At 39.4% G+C, this 20490-nt stretch overlaps 1 protein-coding gene across 1 annotated transcript in view; it reads left to right on the top strand.

Annotated features, from left to right (window-relative positions):
• HMGCLL1 (3-hydroxymethyl-3-methylglutaryl-CoA lyase like 1) overlaps window positions 1–20162 on the top strand; it is an 87978-nt gene extending 67816 nt beyond the window's left edge. The window contains exons 8-9 of the mRNA XM_056344379.1: window positions 10510–10635; window positions 14952–20162. Coding sequence (XP_056200354.1) covers window positions 10510–10635; window positions 14952–15065 — 240 coding nt within the window. The 3' untranslated portion in view covers window positions 15066–20162. The remainder of the gene's footprint in view (window positions 1–10509; window positions 10636–14951) is intronic.
• The last annotated feature ends 328 nt before the right edge of the window (window positions 20163–20490 follow it).

Consider the following 20490-nt stretch of genomic DNA (forward strand, 5'->3'; position numbering starts at 1 on the left):
CATATCTTGTGTATATTAATATAAAATGCAAAAGGTACTATGGATTATGAAAAAAATAAATTAGAATTCAAAATTCTGCACATCCTTGTAGTACATTTTAAATCAATATGAACAGCTAAAACAGTGCATAAGGATAACACTTATATACACTTGAGGAAAGTTAAAGTGATTTCCTAGTTCTAAGTAGCAAATCGTATCATTGTAAAACATGTACCCTGTTGGAAATGTGTGACTTCCTTTAGAAAACTTCCAAGTATCTTCTTTTGCAAAATAAGTAGCCTCAGAATTAACAGAGCTGTTGCTTTCCCAAAAAGATGAAAACCATTAACAACAGTTAAAAAGATGAAAACAGACTTTTCTTCTCTGATACAATCAGGTCATTTTCTCTCTGCATGCTTACTAATGAGTTCTGATACTTTTTTGATTGTTACTGAGATCTGCAAGAGGAATCAAATCTATGAACTCCAACTGCAGGTTAGAACTAATAATAATAATAATAATGATGATGATGATACAGTATTGAGGTCCATGCCCTGGCTCAGGCAAGCTCCCAGTGAATAATAATTTCAGGAAAGCAAGAGTTAGTGCAATCTACTTTTGTGCAGTTAAGGAGTTTCAAGAGATCTGTGTCTGTATGAAATGCCAGACTCTTCTAAGAAGTTGAACTGTGCTGCTTGGGGCTTTCTATCTTGCTGTTGCATAAGGAGATTAAAAGTGCAGCAAAATCTGATTGAAAAGATGAGAGGCAAAGATGAAGTTAAGAGAGGGGCTAGACTTCTCAAGGGTATGCACAGAATCCACCACCTTCCTGGTGTTTCTGAAGTAGCTGAAAACTTAAGCTTCAGCAGGATCTTCTGTTTAAGTGTTGCTGTGCGTTTGTGAAGCACAGTGCAGTTTAGGTCTCAAATGAGAAAAAAGCCATAGGCAGGAGCTTTGCGGTTCATTGCCTGGGTGTCCCACATTACCCAATAGTTAGGACATGTATTTAGAAGGAAGATGAAAAAAAAACCTGGGCCCCACGTAGGCAAGTACCACTGCTTGCCTACTGGATGTGTTTGTGTTTGGACACATGCATGGGTTGTTATTTAGCTCCACTGCTGAACCTGCTCCACTTCAGCTAAATCTTTCTGGGATGGTTATTGGGGGGGTGGGGGGGTGGGGGGGAGGGAGGGAAGTCTGACTATAGCCTAACTTAATCCCTATTAAATAGGTAAAATGGGAGGGAAGATGCTATAATAGTTGTAACAGTAACCGGAGCAACTTTTTCTGGAAAGCATAGGTACTGACATCAGAGGAAAATCTTTGGAAGCGTGAGAGAGGAGCAGTCATCTACTTAAACTGTCATGTGCAACAGATCATTTAGTACATTGTTACTGCCACCATGTTCGGGATAGCCAAAACGTTCAGCAGGCATTCTGGTATGTGGCAGAGACATGGGAGACTTGGACTGAAGGGCACTTTCCGACTGCTCCCTCCCTTTGTATATCATCACATCCAGGAGAAACAAGTGCAGGTCTAGATGACAAGGTGTGAGTGGGAACAATACTGAAAGTCACTCATATCTGAAAAGATCTTTTCACTCTCTATGTGGATGCTGGTTATGCAGTTGAGATGGAAAGCACTGGGTGCAGCTGAATTAGTTGTGGAAGAAAATGTCGTTTTACTAGAACAGGCATCAGTCTTACTGTCCAACAACTTAAACTGCGGTCTCACCTTTAGTCTGCTATAGCATTCCTTGGAGAAGGCTGCACAGAGGAAGACAGAGAGGCTGACTTCAGCATACATTAACCCATTAGAATTCCTGATGCCATGTTGGAGTCCCTCATGTTGGTTGACTGAGCTTCCCCAGCTTCCACGCTAAGGAGCTAGTGGTGGTTTTCAGACTGTGAAGACCACACACATTGTATGACTGATCAGCCCCAGACAAGGAGCTGATACTTCTGTAGGGATCTCGTCTCACAGCACATCTGGAGATGAGCCCTGGGGATGCGCGGGAGGTCCCCTTTCTTGCTGAGTGGCAGGTGGGTGTGATTTTAGAGATAACACGGGGAATGAAAGTCAAAACAAAGTGGGTTTTGCGGGCGGGTGATGTTCCTGGCTCTAGGGGAGTCAGGTGCTGCTGTGTGAGAGCTCTGGCTGAATTGAAGTCAGATGGGATTTTAAATGCTGTTTCCATTTTGTTCTTTTGGATACCCTGGTGCTGACATACCATAATACTACCATGGAATAAAAAGAGTTCTGCTCTGTTTTCCCAGTTTTCTTATATATAGCCATCATTGCTAGAAATTTATTTTATAAGAATAGATGTTTTCTGCCACCCATCTATTTTTTTTTGCTCACATTGCTACAGGACTGTCCTCTGCCACTTGGTGCATCATGCTGAAAGTGTTCTGTTTAATCGAAGTGAGGGAAATTACACCTCCAGGAGCAGTTTTGGCCACCCAGCTTAAGCCACCAAATGAATCAACAGAAACTGGTCTTTGAGTAATGCTGAGGGTTGGGAGTTGGCAGAGCTAACCAGGACTGAACAACGAGATTGGAAGTATTTGTAGTTTCTTTCTAAGGTATAGACATCAATAAAAGGGGTACCTAAATGAACTAGATTATATGTTCCCTGAATGTAGTAAAAAGTTGCCTTTTCAGATACTGTGATGCTGGCATCAGATTTGCCATTTTTATTGATGGATTCACATGTTCCATGTTTGCCATGTGCACTTCAAATACTAAATCAGTGCCCTTCCCTGATTGTCCATAGCAGCACTCTGGCCTTTTGCAATATTGTAACTCACAGTGAAGTGTGCTCTCTGCAGCCTGCATCTCACACATTGATTTTTACCTGGGGTTTCCTCCTTCATTCAACCCATTCTCAACTGATGTCCCATAATTCAGCCATTATGATCATTGACCCATTTTATTTTAGTGGGTGTGTCTCTGCTTGGCTTATCCTCTGTGAGCCGTCCCTTGCAAAGTGAGTGGGTTTTGTTTCTTCATTGGACCTTTGCTGTCAGCAGTTCCAAACATGCTTTCTCCAGTCCCAGCAAAATTGTCCTCTCCCAGAGCAACTCTCGGTAACCTTACCATCAAGTTAAGCAATCTTTTTTGTCTTCTGTGTCCGTTCAAAGCCCTCGCTTTATTCTCAGGTTTATTTTTATTCATTTTCACTGACATGTAGCACGTGAGAACCTTGTCGTCAATGGGCTGCATGTAGAGCATGGACAACCTGGCGCAGTTGTTGCACCTCTGGACTAGATGGCCCTGTCTCTGCCTCCCCTGAAGCTAGTTCACCCTTTCCTCTCTAGTTCCCCCTTTCCCTCCAGATCCCAAGAATATTATCTTCTCTGTTCTACCTGTGTAACTGGTCTTCTGACCATATCCAAACTTAGATCTACAAAATTAATCTTCTGCATTTTTAGATCAGATTATTTCACAAGATCATAGCAAGCAGACAAACTGTTAAACCACGAGAGGTTGACTTGAGATCAGCAACTTCTGCTGGAAAGCATCTGGGGCAATAACTACTTACTTCAGATCAGCAGCAGCTGAACTGGGAGATCTGGCCGTGCCCTGAGTTGCTTGGGGAGGGAAGGAAGGGAGACTGGAAAGTCACTCAGCGCTGTGATGATCGTAGCATCTTCATGGGTTTCGAGAAGACCTTGAAATGCTTCTCCTGCTCCCCCTGCAGGTGCTGTGTCCCTTAGCAGGGGAGCAGCGCGAATTGTGCACAACCCCCAACTAGCAAGCCCCAGTGTCTTGTAAATAAGAGTTCACATGTTCAAAAAAGGAGCAAAATAAGCCTGCATAGGCAATACTAGTAGTGATTTGTGAACATCTGCTTCCCCACAGTAATTTTCGTTATGGCGTAGGATTTTTATTAGGACTTTCTAAGCTTTTCAAAAATCTCAAAACCATCCTTGTTTAATGGCATCAATTCCCCCTAAACATCCTTGAACGTTCTCTGAAGAACTGGATCTGCAACACAGATCTCAGCTGCTCAAGCCCATTGGTGAGAGGTGTTTTGTGCAGGTGATGCACTGTCAGCCAGAGACACAGATTTTCTGGCTCAGTTACAGAGAAATTGTGTCACAGTTCTTTGCTGAGGTTGAGGGAAGGAGCATGGTCAGCTGCTGCTGTCTTGGTCACTCAAGCATTGTAGCTATCAGACTGACCAGTTCCTGGCGAGGTGGAACTTTTCTAAGCTCGTAACTAAGGTCCAGACTGTGTGATCTCTTAAAATCAGTATTCCTCCTGTGCCAAATCTGAGAGTGCAAACCTACAAGAATATCTCCAAGAAGCTTGTGTTTGAATTATTGAATATTAGCATAACAAAGTGATTTTCTTCCCCCAAACTTGTTCTCGGAAGTGGCCAACCCCATTTTTCACTAAAACTTTCCAAAAAAATCCAGCCTGAGGCAGAGACAAGGCATGGAAAATATAAGCTGCAGCAGTTAAAGGCTGACAAAGTAATAAACAACTGAAAGTAGGGCCTTATGATGGAAAGTGTTAGGGAATTTTAACTCTAGATGTCATTGCCAGCTTTGCTTATAATAAATGTGTCAGTAGCAATATGAAAAGATGTGTGCCATAAGTTGAAGGAATGCTGTATTAACCTATTTTATGTGGCACGTCTACCCACAAATTGCTTGCATCTCAATATGTTTCTGGAGAAAAGGATATTATTTTTTTTCTTCACTGAATGTACTAATTTTCTAACTAAATGAACTGGGAAATTATAGATTTTAATGTAACAGTGACACCGTGTGGTCAGTAGTGATGAAGTTAACTCTGAAAAGTAGTGTTTTCTTTTGTGATGCATTAATCTTTAGCAAAAGCAGAGAGAAAAAGAAGCAGGAAGGAAATGCAGTTAACTTTCAGGGTTTTCCACAGAGAGATGTTGTCCCATTTTATTGCCTGATATGTAGAAATTTATGCTTCTGATTGCTCAAATACTAAAATAATATTTATTTGCATACATTTGTTTTATTGAAATAAAGGGGGATGTCAAGCCTTCATTTTAGACAACTTGTTAATGTAGCTCACAGAAGGGTCTCTGTGGGCACAGCCAACTTACAAAGCGCTGCTGTTGTTTGTATTTCTACAGTTACCTTTGTCTCTACAGGAGAAGGCATTTTTCCTGATGGCTGGCATACCAAGTAGTGGTGGGTAGCAGACTGATGCCTGAGAGACACAGTACCATCCACGCCAGAAGTGTCAGCTAGGCACAGACAGGGGTTGCAAGATTAAACAGTATTAGTCTTGTGCTGCCTTTTGTGTGGACAACCTTTGACTTACCGTGTGTAGGTCCTCCTTTTACTTCTACCTCTCTTCCTTCTCCCTTCCTTGAACAAATGCTGAATACAGTGATTCTTTGTCCCATTTACATGCACCTATCTTTAAGACACTGCAGTACTGAACTTGACAGTGCTGTGGCCCCTAAACTATGTTGGACAACAAATCTTCTCCTGTTTGATGCATACCTGCATTCCTCAATATTATGGTTTCAAAATCTCATAGTTTAAAAAAAAAATCCTTATTTGTGAGACCTGTTTTATAGCTTCTGATTTATACCTCATGCATCCCTGCAGTTACTGACACTGACTTTGCCATTGTTAAGAGACGGACAAAGTTAAACTTATGTCCAACAAAGCCAGGTTTAAAGAGCAGTAAGGAAGGAGACTGATGTCCCAACAAGAAGTTATGGGGAGGTAGTAAAGCAAGCTGAGACACATGAAGCATTTATTGTTCACTGGCAATAATGGTTTCCTGTTAAAACTGGCTATTTGACAAAGGTGATGAATTTAATTCCTTGCTCTCTCATTGGGGAGTTAGGAAGCTAGCATGGGACAGGAGCAAAAAGTCTTCTGCCTTCTCTAGAGAGTAAGCTAAAGCTAGCCAAAGCTAAAGTTTGGAAGGTGTTCAGGAACCACTGTCAGGAGTTTAGCGATTATCAAAACTCTGCAAGTGTCAAAAAGATTGGAGCACTGAAGTTGTCCTGGAAGCCAAGCCATTTTTCACCCACACACACATCCATACGTAAGCAGCGCAGTGAGTGCTCGTCTAGGACATATCCTACGACAGAGCTGCCGTGCAACTTCTCATGAATCTCAGCACAATTTAGTGACTGTCAGGAAGTGAGAAGACGACTGTGGGCTTGTAGATCTCATACTGACAGCGAATGTTTTGCAAGCTCAGATTGCTGAAAGGCTTGAAACTCATTATCTCCTGTAAAAGCCTGACAAATAGTGGACATGTGATGAAGGAAGAGGCCTTTTACACATTATGTCAGTTTTTAGCTTTGCTTTTAGAGCCCCTTATGGTTTTAATGGCTGCAAAAGCAAAACAGTTTCATAGCTGCTCAAACTTGCATAGAAGTTATTTATTAGGTGCTACTTCAGACTTTGCTTGGACAGGCTGGGCTGTAATATTAACCTCCAAATTAGTAGTGCTGCTGAAGGATGTTTTCCAACATCTGTTTTTAGCACTGCTAGAATGGAGCGTGGAGTATGGATTATTTAAGGGCTTTTTGAATGGGGCCACACTGGAGATGGGCTACAGTGATTTTGCACACGAATCAGAAAAGGCATTATATTTGCCTGTACAACATGCAAGAGCAGACAGATACAGCTGAGCCTGCTGCTGAAATAGCAGTACGTTGCAGTAGCCATCTTATCAGAAGCATTGTGAAGAGAACGTTAAAGAACAGTATCTTAAAGGCAGAGACACACCCGCTCTTGGCATATTAAGAGCACTGATTTGAAGACATTCTGATCTGGAGGTCAGTCAGAGCTGCTATATTACATATGCCGTGTCAAGACCTTGTCTACAACTGGCTGAATGTTAAAATGGCAAATGCAACCTGATGCAGATGCAATTTTAGAGATGTGCATGTGTTGGTACACTACTTCTGGGAAGCAATGGTTTAAATGTCCTGTACCAGGATGAAGGCCACCACACTGAGGATGTTACCAATGTAAAGCTGTGACTAGACTTCCTTCTTTTTGTTTAGCAATAATAGTTGATGGTTTAAAAGACAATTAGCACTGTCCATCATCTGGAGGTTACTGCTCCCACTGCTTAGCCAGCAGAAGGCATTGTTTTTTATGCTCTTGCATCTACGTTAGGCTAAATTGACGGAGCTTACTCCTGTTTCCAGTGGAGGTAGAGTGAATTAACTCAGACGAGACTGCCCGAGAATACTAGGATGTGCTTGGACAAAGATAAATATTTCATGTTACCTTCGTGTTGCTGTGGTATCCCATACCCCTCCATGTGTTTGCAAACACTTTCAACAAACAATAAGAAACATATACCCCAGTGCCACAAACTTGCAATGCAAATGCAGCATTACAGGGGCATCACAAGTGTTTCTACAAGCACATCGAGAAATTAAAATGTAAATATATCTAATGCCTTTAGAAGACATGTTTTTAATGCTGGCAGCATGTTGTTTCTTGTTTTTTTTTCACAGTGAGAGCTCTGTGAAGGACTGGAGCAGGCTACTGATCGTGATACTGAGCTTTGATCTGGCAAACTTTTGTGGCTGTTTTCACCAAATACAGTTTAGTTGACGTTTTTCCCATTTTTGCACAAGAACAAGCATTTCATGAGATAATTCACTGGTGTTAGAAAGTAACTGCTTATACGCTTCTAAAACTGTTTCTGAGTCTGCTGATATTCCCTGGGAGTTTAACAGCCGTGATGTACCTCAGCACATTATTTGCCTATAGGTTTTATCCTCAAGTAAAAGTTACTGAAAATAAGTACATCAAGAATGCTCTAGCTGTTATGACAGAAGCATACAACTGAAAATAGGAAAACTCCATGAAAGGCACTTTTTTCTACCTTTTCATCTGTGAAACAGTCGTTTCTGATGGAAAGCTTAAAATCAGACTGAGAGAGCAGGCATGGTAGTGGGATGCATGCTTGTATTGTACCAGCACATCTACATGTTAGTCTCCCTTACCTCTTCCCCAGACCTTCACCGTATCCTAAGTCTTCCCATTAAGAGTCCTTAGGTGTGTTTCTGCAGGCACACTTACAAGCTTGAAAGCTACCACTGTGGAGCTTGAAGCAATGACTTCCAGAGTAAATGTATGGATCTTAGCAGACAGTGCAAAAAGAGACGGAATTTCCAGTTGCAAGCTGTCCTAAATGCATGCCCTCTGTGTGTTGGACACAGATGTGTTGTGTAACACATTTTCTGACCGGTGGGTTACACAAACAAAGTGTGTGACAAGCGACTGAAATGTGAAACATGTACTCGGTGATTCATTTCATAATTCACAGATTAGTGTGCTTTAAAATACAATATCCCTTCTTAGACAGCCTCTTTGTGTGAGCAGTATTAAGCAATACTGTCGTGCCTGTCACAGTTATGCACTGCAGCTCCTTTGAGGTCTTTATCGCAGGCGTTGAGCAGTTACCTAGCTCAAGGTAACGTTCCTTGTCTGAGAACAGGAGCTGGGACAACACTTCATTGGAGTACTCTATTATTGCCTTCCAGAAATGTTGGGATTTCAAAGAGCCTGTAAGGCCAATGATAAAACTATAGAAAGGATAAAACTAGAAGGAAATGCAACAAAACGTTCGGGAGGTTTACTTCAGAAGTAAAAAACCCAACACCGATGGGTCTGTTTGGAAAGGGGACTTGGCAACTGCAACATGGAGGAGATCGCCTTCTGCCTGCCTCGCCAGCTGGTGCACGCCTGGCTGTGGAGGAGAAGCTAAGGCTCCCAGAGCAGCCTGCAGGGACAGCTCGGTCCCTCAGAAGGACAGCAATGGAGATCAGCTCTCCATGCAGCCGGGCCTCTAGATCTTACTGACCTGCAAATGTGAGCAACAGGCATGGTTTAACCTCTGAATTGCTCCGGACCCAAAGCCAAAGTTGGAATTTTGAACACATGTCTCTGCACAGGAATGCCTGTCCTGAATTTGAGCTGTGATCGCGCTCTGGTTTGCCTGCCCGACTTCTCCTTCCAAACTTCTCGTCTGCCTAAATTAGCCCTAGGGGGTGGGGAACCCTCTAGTGTGCTTAAGGTAGAGAGAAGCTGGTGTCTTTGAAGACCTGATGGCCTTTCTGCTTAATGCCATTGCTGTCTCTGGTTATCTCTGGAGCCTGAATGCCTCCTGAGGTGTATGATCTTCTTCAAGAGGCAGACTGAAGAGCTTTCTCTGACAAGGGGGACCCGGTGTCCTGGATCATATATATAATATGTTATTACAGAAAGAAATACTTCCCAGTTTCAGCTTTATTTTAAAATCACAGAAAGAAGAGGGTGCAAGAGCTCACTAAACAAATCAGTGGAAATCACAGGCTGTTTTTTCCCTCCATGACCAATCTGCCAGGGAAGGCTTTATCCCATAGGAAATTTAATACTATCTTTTAAGCAGAGTTGGTAACTGGTTTACTATTTTTTATCATGAATATGCTGAGAGAGAATCAGGAGAGAGAAAACACTTGGATGCTGTAGGAAGAAAATAAAAATGGGAGAATTATGAAGTTATGACAGCTGAGTGTTTTTTCAAGTCATGATTTAAATGAGAAAGCTTTAACACTGTGCACCAATTATTCCCTTAAAAATATTCAAAGTAAAGCTCAGAACCTCTGTCTATGAGAACTTCTGTTATATGCAAGCTGTTCAGTTATTCCAAGCATCTTAAAAACTAGGCTTTTGAATGCATCTCCAGGACTTCTAAAGTATGAAATTTACTGTTTTGAGGGTTGTGTTTTCTTCTAGACTAGTGAATATGGTAAACAATGGGTCAGATTCACCAGGATAAAATTCTTTAAGCTTTTATTTACAGTTGATTTGAACCCATGAACTCTAACAGATCTGGCAAAATTTAATTCTTCCTTACATTTTGGTGTTGATTTGGGTGAAAATACTGTGTAGTGTTCCTCTAAAACACAAACAAAAAAGTTATTTACATGGTGGCTTTATGAACTCTAATAAAGAGGAAAGAAAAGAAAATTAGAAGAGAGAAAATGCTCAGGAAATTCTTTGTGGAAGAATAGCCATTAATACAAAACACATTTTAGAGGGTAGATGTCCCAAAATCTTTTGGATGACACATGAATCAGATGCTAATATTAAGACTTCCAACTTGCAAAGACTTACACATATGCTTAAAATTATACATTTGTATAAACACATTGATTGTGTTTGGTTGCATGTAAGACTTTGCAAGAGTAGATGCACTGTTTATAAACAACACGTAGAGAGACACAGAGAGAAAACATAAACCTCTGTTTCACTCTAAACCAGCAATCATCTTATCTGCTGCATGTAATGGACCATTAGTTCTTGGTTCCACATCCTGTGTTTGAAGAGTCTTACCTTATAAAGATGTCAGAGCTAAGGCCATTATAAGGAATTTCTTCTGAGGAACACATCCATTTGTGGAGAAATGTGTATTTTATCCATAGTAACTAATATGTCTAGCACGCTATTTATGAATTATTATAAATAATACTCTATGCTGATGTTGCATTTTTGTGTTGTTACCTTCCAGATGGGAGTTACTGTAGTGGATTCATCTGTTGCAGGACTGGGTGGTTGTCCCTATGCAAAAGGTGCTACTGGAAACGTAGCCACAGAAGATGTGATATACATGCTTAATGGTCTGGGGGTCAATACAGTAAGATATTTTTACTTTCTACTTAAGACACTAAGAAAAACAAATTATTCTAGAAAAGATATGATACGTACTTGACAATTACTTGTGCTGTACAATAAAACATTGGGAGCAAGTAGTCGTTTTTGCAAACTCATGCTTTAACATGGTTTGACAGATCACATGAGTGACGTTGACTTTACTAGGCAATTTAGAGTAGAACCGGTTTGTGTATTTGACAGGAAGCTGAATAATGCCCCGCTCTCTACCTGGAGATCCCTACCTATGAGGAGCTCAGTAGCAACTGGTTTGAGTCATTGCTATGCCTCAGTAACCACAAAAAAATCACTACTGTAGACACTGCTCTGGAAGTCTGATCAGCTTTACAGTGGAAAGACTGAGCAGACCTCAGCTCTTTTCATAGAGCTTTGGATTTGGTTCAGAGTGCTTATTTGTTGATAATTTTTCCGGCTTCAAAGTAGAAAAAAAGTTTAGTGTTTGGAAGTCAAGCACAGGACATTGCTATTTCTCAGGTGTCCACTTAATATATTTAAAAATTGTACAAAATCTGTTACTGGCTAGTAAGCTTCATGGTCATTTTTATTTCCATTCTTGTTCTTGGAAGAGAAGGCAAAGCAGCTTATTTGCACTGAGCTGCACTTTGATGAACTTTGCCAGTGAGCATCCACACTTCAAGAGGACACATTTAGTATCCCTGGCTCAGCTGGCATGTTATTTATTCTGTATTCCTGGGAACCAAGAGATGCTGCTTTCCCCAAAGAATGTGCTCTTTGGTCTTCCTGTTGATCGTCATTGTTCTGGAAATGTGGCATAATGAGTTTGTGCTAACTCAAGCAATACAGTGACTTTACCTTTAACTTAGACATAGACTTTGGGAGTCAGGGTCAAAGAAGAACATATAAAGACCTGCAAAAACTGCAGCGTGTGTGGTTTGGATTTAAACTGCTGCAGAAAGAAATTGAAAAGCCTGATGTCTGAAACACGAAGATCTGAGTTACCAGAGATCTTACCACTAATCTGTAGGTTGCAGTTCCGTGTGGCGATCATGCCAATGGAGTTCTTTGCCATAAAAGGGTCATGGAACTTGTTGCTGAACTGTACATCTCCTGAGCATTGTTAAAGCATATTCAGTACTTTACAGAGTTCACGGAGTTCATCTGCTTTCATGTGCTTCTTAGGGAGTTTGGGTAGATGTCAGATACTTGTTTAGAAAAGGTTTAAACATTTAATCACAAGTGTCCGTTTTACAAGTGGACTCTGTTTTGAACTGTTCATACATGCTTTGGGATAGCTTTTTTTCATGGAGAATGTGCTTATTCTTTAGAAACAACACAGTTCTTTGGAATAAGGAGAAGAATCATGCATTTCACTTTACATTGCTATGCACCTTAGACTTAGGTTTTCATTGTGGTCTTTCCTTGGGCAAAATACCCACTGACTTTTCCAACTGACATATAGCAAAAGGAATAATTTAAATAAAAATACCCTGATTAAATGAAATATACCTGTTCCAGGCTTCTTGATAAGATTTATTAATCTGTTAATGATCTTGTGTCCAAGCAGGGATCTAGCTTGTCCTAAAGGCTGATACCAAATCCCATGGAGATAAGAATCTCACAATCAAACACTTAGTCCTCCTTTTGGTTTTTTAATGTTAGATTATGCGATAGCAAAACACAAGGCTTTGCTTTTTGACTCTTTTCTGGCTCGTTAAGAAAATAGTGGTTTACTGGTTGAGAGACATGGAACCTTGAAATTATTACCTTAATATATGACCTTTGGTCTTTTCAGTGTTGTTTTTTGGTACCATGGCCAATTCTGTAAAATCGTTATCACAAAAATCTATTAATATGTCCTTTTTTGTGTAATGGCATAAAAAGAAATTGTAATTATTAATACTGTCCATTTGCAAGGAGCGTTTTCTCATGTTTCTCTCAGCTATGCACTAAAGCTTTCATTTTGTTGACTGAAGTCACTTACAGTGTCAGCTAAAGGATGGACAGTATTTTAAGTGTATATTATCGAGTTCAGATTGACTAGATACATCAAAGTGGTAACTGGTGCTTGTTCTATACTGTTCTTCAGAACACATAACCAAGAAAGTGATGTGTGAAATGAATCTCCAGCAGGCTAAATGTTTTCTAGCAGAGCCCATATACAAAAAGATTTATTGGTTGCACCATGGTGATGGATAGATAATTATGTCATAGATCATTAATGCTTAGGAAACTTTGTAGGGAGACATACATTTTCTATAAAAACAGTTTCTATATGATTCCTGTGTAATTACAGTAATAGTACTTGTGCTTACGATGCCTTCAAAGCACTTGGAAAACAATGCACCTTCCTGAGAAGCAACTAAGTGCTGTTAGCCTCACATTATTGACACCGAAACCGAAGTATAGAGAGATAATAGACTTGGTATTTATGAATGCTGAAGGAGAACTGGTTAACTGAAGTCAATGGGAGTTAAAGGACTTCGCCTTCTGGCAGAAGCTCCTCTGATTTAGGGCACTTATCCAACTTCATAGGTACTATTGGAAGTACTTGTCGTTGTGTTCCATAGTTTCATTCCTTGGTGTCAAGGAATAATTCTGGATATATGGAGTGTTTACCAAGTACACTTAAGTACATTTCTTAATATCTCTCTGAAGACATATTATTTTGACTCAACAACTTTACAAACACCTGTCCCTACTCTTTTCCCATCTTCATCTGTGAGTCATGCTTGTGAATTCTGGGGTTTCTGCCCTCATGGTAATCCTCTTTGGTCCACAACACTTACATAACAAGAATTTAAAAGGCAGAGGTGCTTGTGTTCCATTTAATGAATGTGAACCTTGAACATACGTTTTTTATCAACACTTACCACATTATGCAGTGTTACAGTCCTGAAAATGTGAATTTTGTATAGTTTGGGGATTTTATTTTGCCATCTTCCATAGTCTGTCTACCAAGTATGTCTATGATGGTATGTTTCTCATTTCTTCCTAGTAAAAAAGCACAGATGCTCTAAGAATTTTTTAGATTACGTTATGTGCAATAGCACTCTACAAACTAAGCCTAAATAATGGCCAATAAAAGATAAACAGAATATGCTGAAATCACCCTTGTTATAACTGTATTAAAATGAGACAGTTATGAAAGAGTGTCTTTGAACAATGTTTTAGATGGTGCTAAATACTAAAGGTGGTTGCTAACATTGAAGCATTTTTTTTCAAATTCAAAATGTTTTTGATTACATTTCTGTGAAGTAATTTTCATTCTCATTAACATTTTTAGCCAACTCCAAGAATGAAAAAGGCAAATTTTTCCACAGAACATGGAAATAAGTGCTAGATCCAAGTAGGGGATGAAGCATTTAAATCAGGTCCTGGTCTGAACTTCAGTGCAGAAATCCTTAAGTGATACGAAAGTGTATTTCTGGTACATTTTGTGCTCTTTAATGCTGAATGACACACTTCTCCCAGTTTTATATGACTACTCATTGTATTGGTAGTTCATAGTCCCCTTTCGCATCCCTCCTACAGGTACTTTACTGGCTTCTAAATTCCGGTCTTTGGAGCAAGTATTTCTATCACTCACATGCTCTGACTCTAAAACTTGCACTATACGTGAATAATCCAGGAGACTAATAAGTATTTTTTTCCTCTTTAATCAGTGATCTGATTCCATTTTAGCAATCAAGCAGTACTGATATGTATCTTATATTAGTTAAAAACAGGTTGATTGCTCAAGGGACTATTTTTTAGCATGGGCAGATCAAGCAGCTGCAATTTTTTGCCCAGTTGTGCTGGCAATGTAAATTTTAATTTTGCATTGAAAGGAACTTCTTTGAGAAGGAGATTCTATTTGTTCAAGAGAATGTGGGATCCCATTTCGTGCTGAACTTATTGGCCAGTACAAGTGTATTTCTTCCGTTCTTCTGAGCTGCAAATGAAATATTTCTAAGCATGAGGTTTCTTAGCATTGGGTGATAAATAAGTACAGCACATTTGTAGACACTATATTTTTCTTCTTCTAGTTGTTATTCCAGTTCTTTATTCCAGATTCTTTTGAGCTGGAAAGATATTACTCAAGTCTTTGGTCCACTGCTGTTAGGACAAGAAATCACTTTCGAAGTGGTAGAACTTTCCAAATAACTAGAAGCTGTGACTATTGTGTAATTCACTGTAACTCTACCGATCTCCATTACCAACTTACGACATGAATCAGGCCCTTTGCAAAAATTAGACCCTGGAGCAAAAAAACAGGGAGTTTAAGCCTTTTCAACATATGCATTTATTATTATTATTAACTATTTTTCACCTCTTTTTTAGGGAGTAAACCTTTATACAGTGATGGAAGCTGGAGATTTCATCTGTACAGCTTTGAACAAGAAAACAAACTCAAAGGTTGCACAAGCTTCCTTCAGTACTGGAACTAGCAATTAAATGGATTTTTTTGGCAGCTTAATTACATTTGTCATCTACCGTGACCGAAGATACTTATGTCAAGAAAACAAATACAACAAAACCATTTCCACAAAGATCCAAAACCAGTACCCATATGTAATTTTTTATTATGGGAAGAGTTATTGTACTGTACTTTCTTGTAAAGAGTTGTCTGATTTCTAAGTAAGAAATAGATGACTGTAGTATAGAACTCTGTGCCTGGTGGTTCTACAGGTGATAAAAATGTGTAAACACCAACACCAGGACATTTTACCTTGTTTGAGATTGAATTTTAGTTCTTTTCAGGAAAACTGCATATAACAGCAAATACATAGTTAAGTTTTAATCAAGATGACTTCTAGAACAGTACAAATATTTGCAGTAGTTTATGAGATCCCACACTGTGTGTGGCCATTCTATTATGTGTTTTATTTATATGAATCTTTTCATTTGTAAAGTCAGTTGTTTTAAGAACATGGAGCCAAATCTGAATTCACTATAAGAATTTTTTAGCAATAGCACTTTTAATTTTTGTTTTGTTTAACATCTGTTAAGTTGTGGATGACTTTATCTTGTTCCAAGACTTTGTGGTGAATGGCAGTCTGCCACATTCTCCAAATCTAATGCAAATCTCCTTATTTGTTACTTAAGTTATATTTGTTGTAGTTGGGATTTTTTGTCAACTGTATTAAAACCTAATTATATAAAGCAATTAAAATTGGCAAGGTTTTCAACCATCATTCAGGGTAGTAAGAGTGTAGAAGGGGCTAAATTTTTATCCCAAGATCTCATTGACCAATTTGATTTTTTATTCTATAGTCTATGCATTTACATTCTCACTTACAAGTCATGAGTTTTGGAGGATAATAATATTCTGCTGGACTAGCTTACACAAAGGGAACCACTTACATTTTTTCTTTGTGATCTACTGATAGTGATACTGTTCTTTAAATGTCTTAGTTCAGCAGAGATGCCAGTGAACTGCATTTTCATTTTTAGATCAGAAATGGACAAATTCAAAGAACAACCTTACCCTATCTATAAACTGTCAAAAGTGCCATGAAAATACTGAAATTTTTTTAGTCTGAAATATCAGTACTGTTATTGTTTGTGTAGGATCCTTCTGTAATTCTCGGTGTACTTAACCTTGAGCTATATTTTTTCTGAACATAGCCTGTTAACATGGTAATCTAAAATCCTTTCTCCATATTCTCCATTTTCCTCCAAAATATGAAAGACTGGGGAGAGTTAAGCTGAAAGAAAATGTAAGAAAACATGTAAAGAAGGAAAAAGCTGAGTAATTTTTGTCTAGGACTCAACTCTGCCAAGTTACAGCTGAGTCTCAGTTTGCCTTTGAAATTCCAAAGTGAACTTTTTCTGAGATCTTTAAGCCAGTATTGTAGTTTAAGATTGGCACAGCTTAAGAAAGTACAAATTTGCATGCCAGGTAACTCAAAGCTATAAATTTGATATAAAACCTCTGTCCTGTTTATGCTGTAGTGATAATCAAGGCTAATACAAACTACATTGTTTCGCTCTTCTCATGGAAAGAGTCAAAGAATAAGCAAAGAAATGTGCTCGGGTGAGGCAGGAAATATCTTGCCTATCAATCCAAAATACTAACCCTTTCCTACAGTATCTAGAAGACCTTCAAGTACTCTTAAAGATGTGATCACCCTGATTTACTTGTCCTGCTCTGGATGCATAGTTGGATCACCACAGAAAATGCTCTGTCCTTGTTTTCTCAACTTCTCAGCTGGAGCTTTGTTATTTAGCAGCCACTATGACTCATATATCAAAATATGAAATTCAATAAAACTAGGTCTTGAACTGTTCACAGATTTTAAAATTCTGTAATGGATTAGATCCAATGAAGAAGTGAGGAATCTGCAGCAGTACTTAGTCTAATAATTAGTAGTTAAGCCCAACCAAGCTGCCAGAATTGACATCCTAAGGACTCACTAATTCAGGTGCCATTTACCCCTGAAGGTGACTAACCATACTGTACTACTTTTCTGTTTAACAATAAAATTTCAGCTTCTGTGCAGGCACAGGATTAGCTCAGTTTGAGCTGAGGTATGCAGTTCTCATGTAAGCCTGATGAATTTTCTTCCACCCAAGATCCTGTGAGCATGTTTAACTGGCATAAGCAAGATTGAGCTTCTCAAAGAAGGGAAGTCACCCCTTAAAAATACAAAAGTAGTTGTGATTCAAACCACCTTTTAAATGTTAGCCTGAATTTTGGACTAAACAATTGATCCAAGATTAGCTTGCTACTCAGCCTGGGGAGATTTAAATGCACATTTTTTGGCATCCTAATCGATGGATCTAACCACCCAGCTATATACAGACTGAGAAAGAACACACTTTCTAGTGGATCTGGATGAAGATGTGCCATTGGTTAGCATGGAATTAAAAATTCCTGAGTCCAGAAAGATCACAAGAAAAAAATGTCTCTGCAACAGATTTTTTCCTTGAAGATGATGATGGTGGCTTCAACTGTAGGCCAAGTTAGGAACCGAGCTGATGCTGTCCACTTTTTTGGTAAATGTACTAACTACGTCTTAGGTAAAAGTGAGTGGTTTCACTACTGCCACAACTTTTGCATTAAATAAAATACCTATGTAGAGCATAGACTGTAAAATAAAAGCTAGCTCTGCTTAGTTCTTTGGGAGTTCTAGATGTCTATGTTCCTAACTACCACAAAGGATTTCTAACTGTGGTGCAAGGAGACCCTTACTGTGTGGAAGAGTTTTCAGACATGCCTTTGTGCATAGTGCATCCTAGGCTTCTTAGCATCTGGGCTGTCCAGTTTGCAATTCTAAGGCTCTTATCTCACCCTATGCACTAGAACAGGTTACCGGTTAAGTCACAGGGACAAACAACCTAAAATGCCTTGGTTCTTTATTGGATCTGATTTCGAAACTACTTGGGAGCTTGTGGAGTGCTGTAAATGCAGGTCTGTTATTCTGTAATGATGTGAGCATTGGAAAAGATGAGCAGTCACATCTGGAGCCTGTTCTTTACCCACACGTTCAGCTTCAACCACGTAGTGAGTTATAGCAATCCAGGGTGGAGGTCACAGACAAATAGGTTGTTTGTCAGGATCGTTACAAGGGAGGAAGAAACAGAGCCAAATTCCAAAAAACGCCAATGTTTATGTGCCAAAAGTACCACCTGGGATGAATTTAGGCCTGTGGGTACAGGTAAGCAGTGCCCATAAAATCCCTCTTTACTTGTAGTGTGACTGAGAATCCTGAGACATCTCATGTTCTCGCTACTGAAATTTATTAGGCACATAAAGTGCTGGTGATCTGCTTTCCTGGGCTGGCATCACTTTGACTGTGTGGAGCAATTTAATGCCTAATCTTTGGCTTCACAAAATAGGCCTATATTGCCCTTAAGATCAAGGGCTAATGCAGTAGCTATGCCATGCGTGTCACTCACATAGGCAGCATTGAACGCAGCACATAATAAAGCAGTTGAGACCACATCCCTTCAAAAACATGGCAAGTCTTGGGATGGTGCTACTGCTCTCCAGTGCTTCTGACTTTCTAAATCTTTATGTTTATATTCAGCTAATGGTGCCCTGCTCTTTTAGTCCCTGTCAGTGTACCCCACTGAACACATTGCTGTCACCTCACCCTGAAGCAACCCTCTGGCTGCAAAGGCTTGCATCCAGGTGTTTGGCTTCTGTGAACAGGTGTTCTTGTTACTGTGTCATTATAAAAATTATATCTATATATATAGGCATTTGTTGAAAGGGATCAAGAAAAAGCAAGAGCACTGAATATCATGGTTGCACTGTTGGAATGTGGGGACATCCCGTCTCCCTGTCTGTTTTGCTGGTGGTCCTCTGTAAATGCTCAGAATGGGATAGTGTAACCTCTGAGGGTATGAGGGAGAGAAGAAGTAGTTACTGACTGTCCTCACGGAATCTTATCAGAGACAAATTAGATGCACCAAGATATATACTTCTATGATTTGGAGACTTTCTTCTGTAGCTCACTGTACCGAAGGCACTGCAGAGATCTCACAGAACATGGAGATCATCCTATGTGTGCCAGGGCCATGGTAGTTTGTAAACTGGAGTTCCCAGTAGCTTGTCTTTTTCCTACATTGTTGGCAATAGCTAGAAAGTCAAATACTGGCTTTTTTGGCTGCTCAAGATATTATGTAGTTCTAAAGGTATGGCTAATGTGCATTTTTGCAGAAGCTGATCTGTTTTGTTGGTAATGGACATAACTGTTCTTCAGTGCCTTTCACAACACAGCAATGACATGGATCCCATAGGTGGATAGTGCTACTGTCTTCCAGCAGCAGCTTGCTTTGTAGTTTAAACTTTTATGTATTGAGGCAACTTGGCTCTGGACCAGCACTTTAATATTTCATTTTCATGTATAACCAGAGTTTATGGAAGTAAGTGAATATTCTGGTCTTGTGAATAAGTCCAGAGAAGCTTTAGCTAATTTTCCTTTCCTAATAGCATCATTCGAGTTCATAAAACTTTTATTATTTTAATAAGGAGTCAGCAAATGAAGACTGCAAGTCTGTGAGGTAAAATTCCTATGTTTGGGATCAGTGCTGCTGAAATGAAAAAATGCTTGTCCAAAGGGTTAGTGTGAATGTATAAGATCTGCCTATTTTTTCATGGAGTTATTTTTAAGTTGTAGAAGTGATACCTAAAAATGAGTATTCTTTGTCACTGAGTTTTCCTGTTTCTTAGACTGCCTTAAGTTCTCTTTATTGATTGTGAAATGCATAGAGAAGTGACTAAACAGAAGAATCGGTCTGGAGAAGTGAATGAAAGACACTTTCCACTTCTTGAGTTGCTGATCAATGCTTTTCTTTTGTTATATCTTTTAAGATTATTTTTCTCTATGGTCCTGCTTTAACTCAGTGTTGAACTTCATTGCTGCAATAACACAGCAGGCAGAAGGACTACAGCCAAAGTCAACTTAGTCCTTTGAAACCGATGTCAAAGAGATTATATGTTTGTTAAGGAATTGTCGTGTACCCTCTTGGTTAAATGCATTTGTGAGTTTGCAATGTGTGGTGCTACAGCTGAAATAAAATCTATCTCAGTGTTTGTTGAAACTGATATGCTCATGTATTACACCAAAATCAGCAGCTCTGACTAACCAGCTCACACATACGACATTAGCAAATACAAGCTGTCACTCTGACCTGCACGCCTGTGTTGACTTTGTTACCTCGTAATCCATTTTGAGTGCATTTTTTTAGGACTACCTTTTTATCAGTTGTTCCCATGTGCTTTTATAGCTCACAAATCTCTTCTAAGTTACTAGGGAAACATTTCTTCCCTCCATTAACTGAACATTAAAAGCTACAGCCAGGAATGGAGGTAGGAGTTGAAAAACTCAATGAGGCATTCTCTAACTTCAGATGTTCCACCGCAGAGCGC

This window comes from Falco biarmicus, chromosome 6 (assembly GCF_023638135.1).
Source record: "Falco biarmicus isolate bFalBia1 chromosome 6, bFalBia1.pri, whole genome shotgun sequence".
NCBI classification, from domain to species: Eukaryota; Metazoa; Chordata; class Aves; order Falconiformes; family Falconidae; genus Falco; species Falco biarmicus.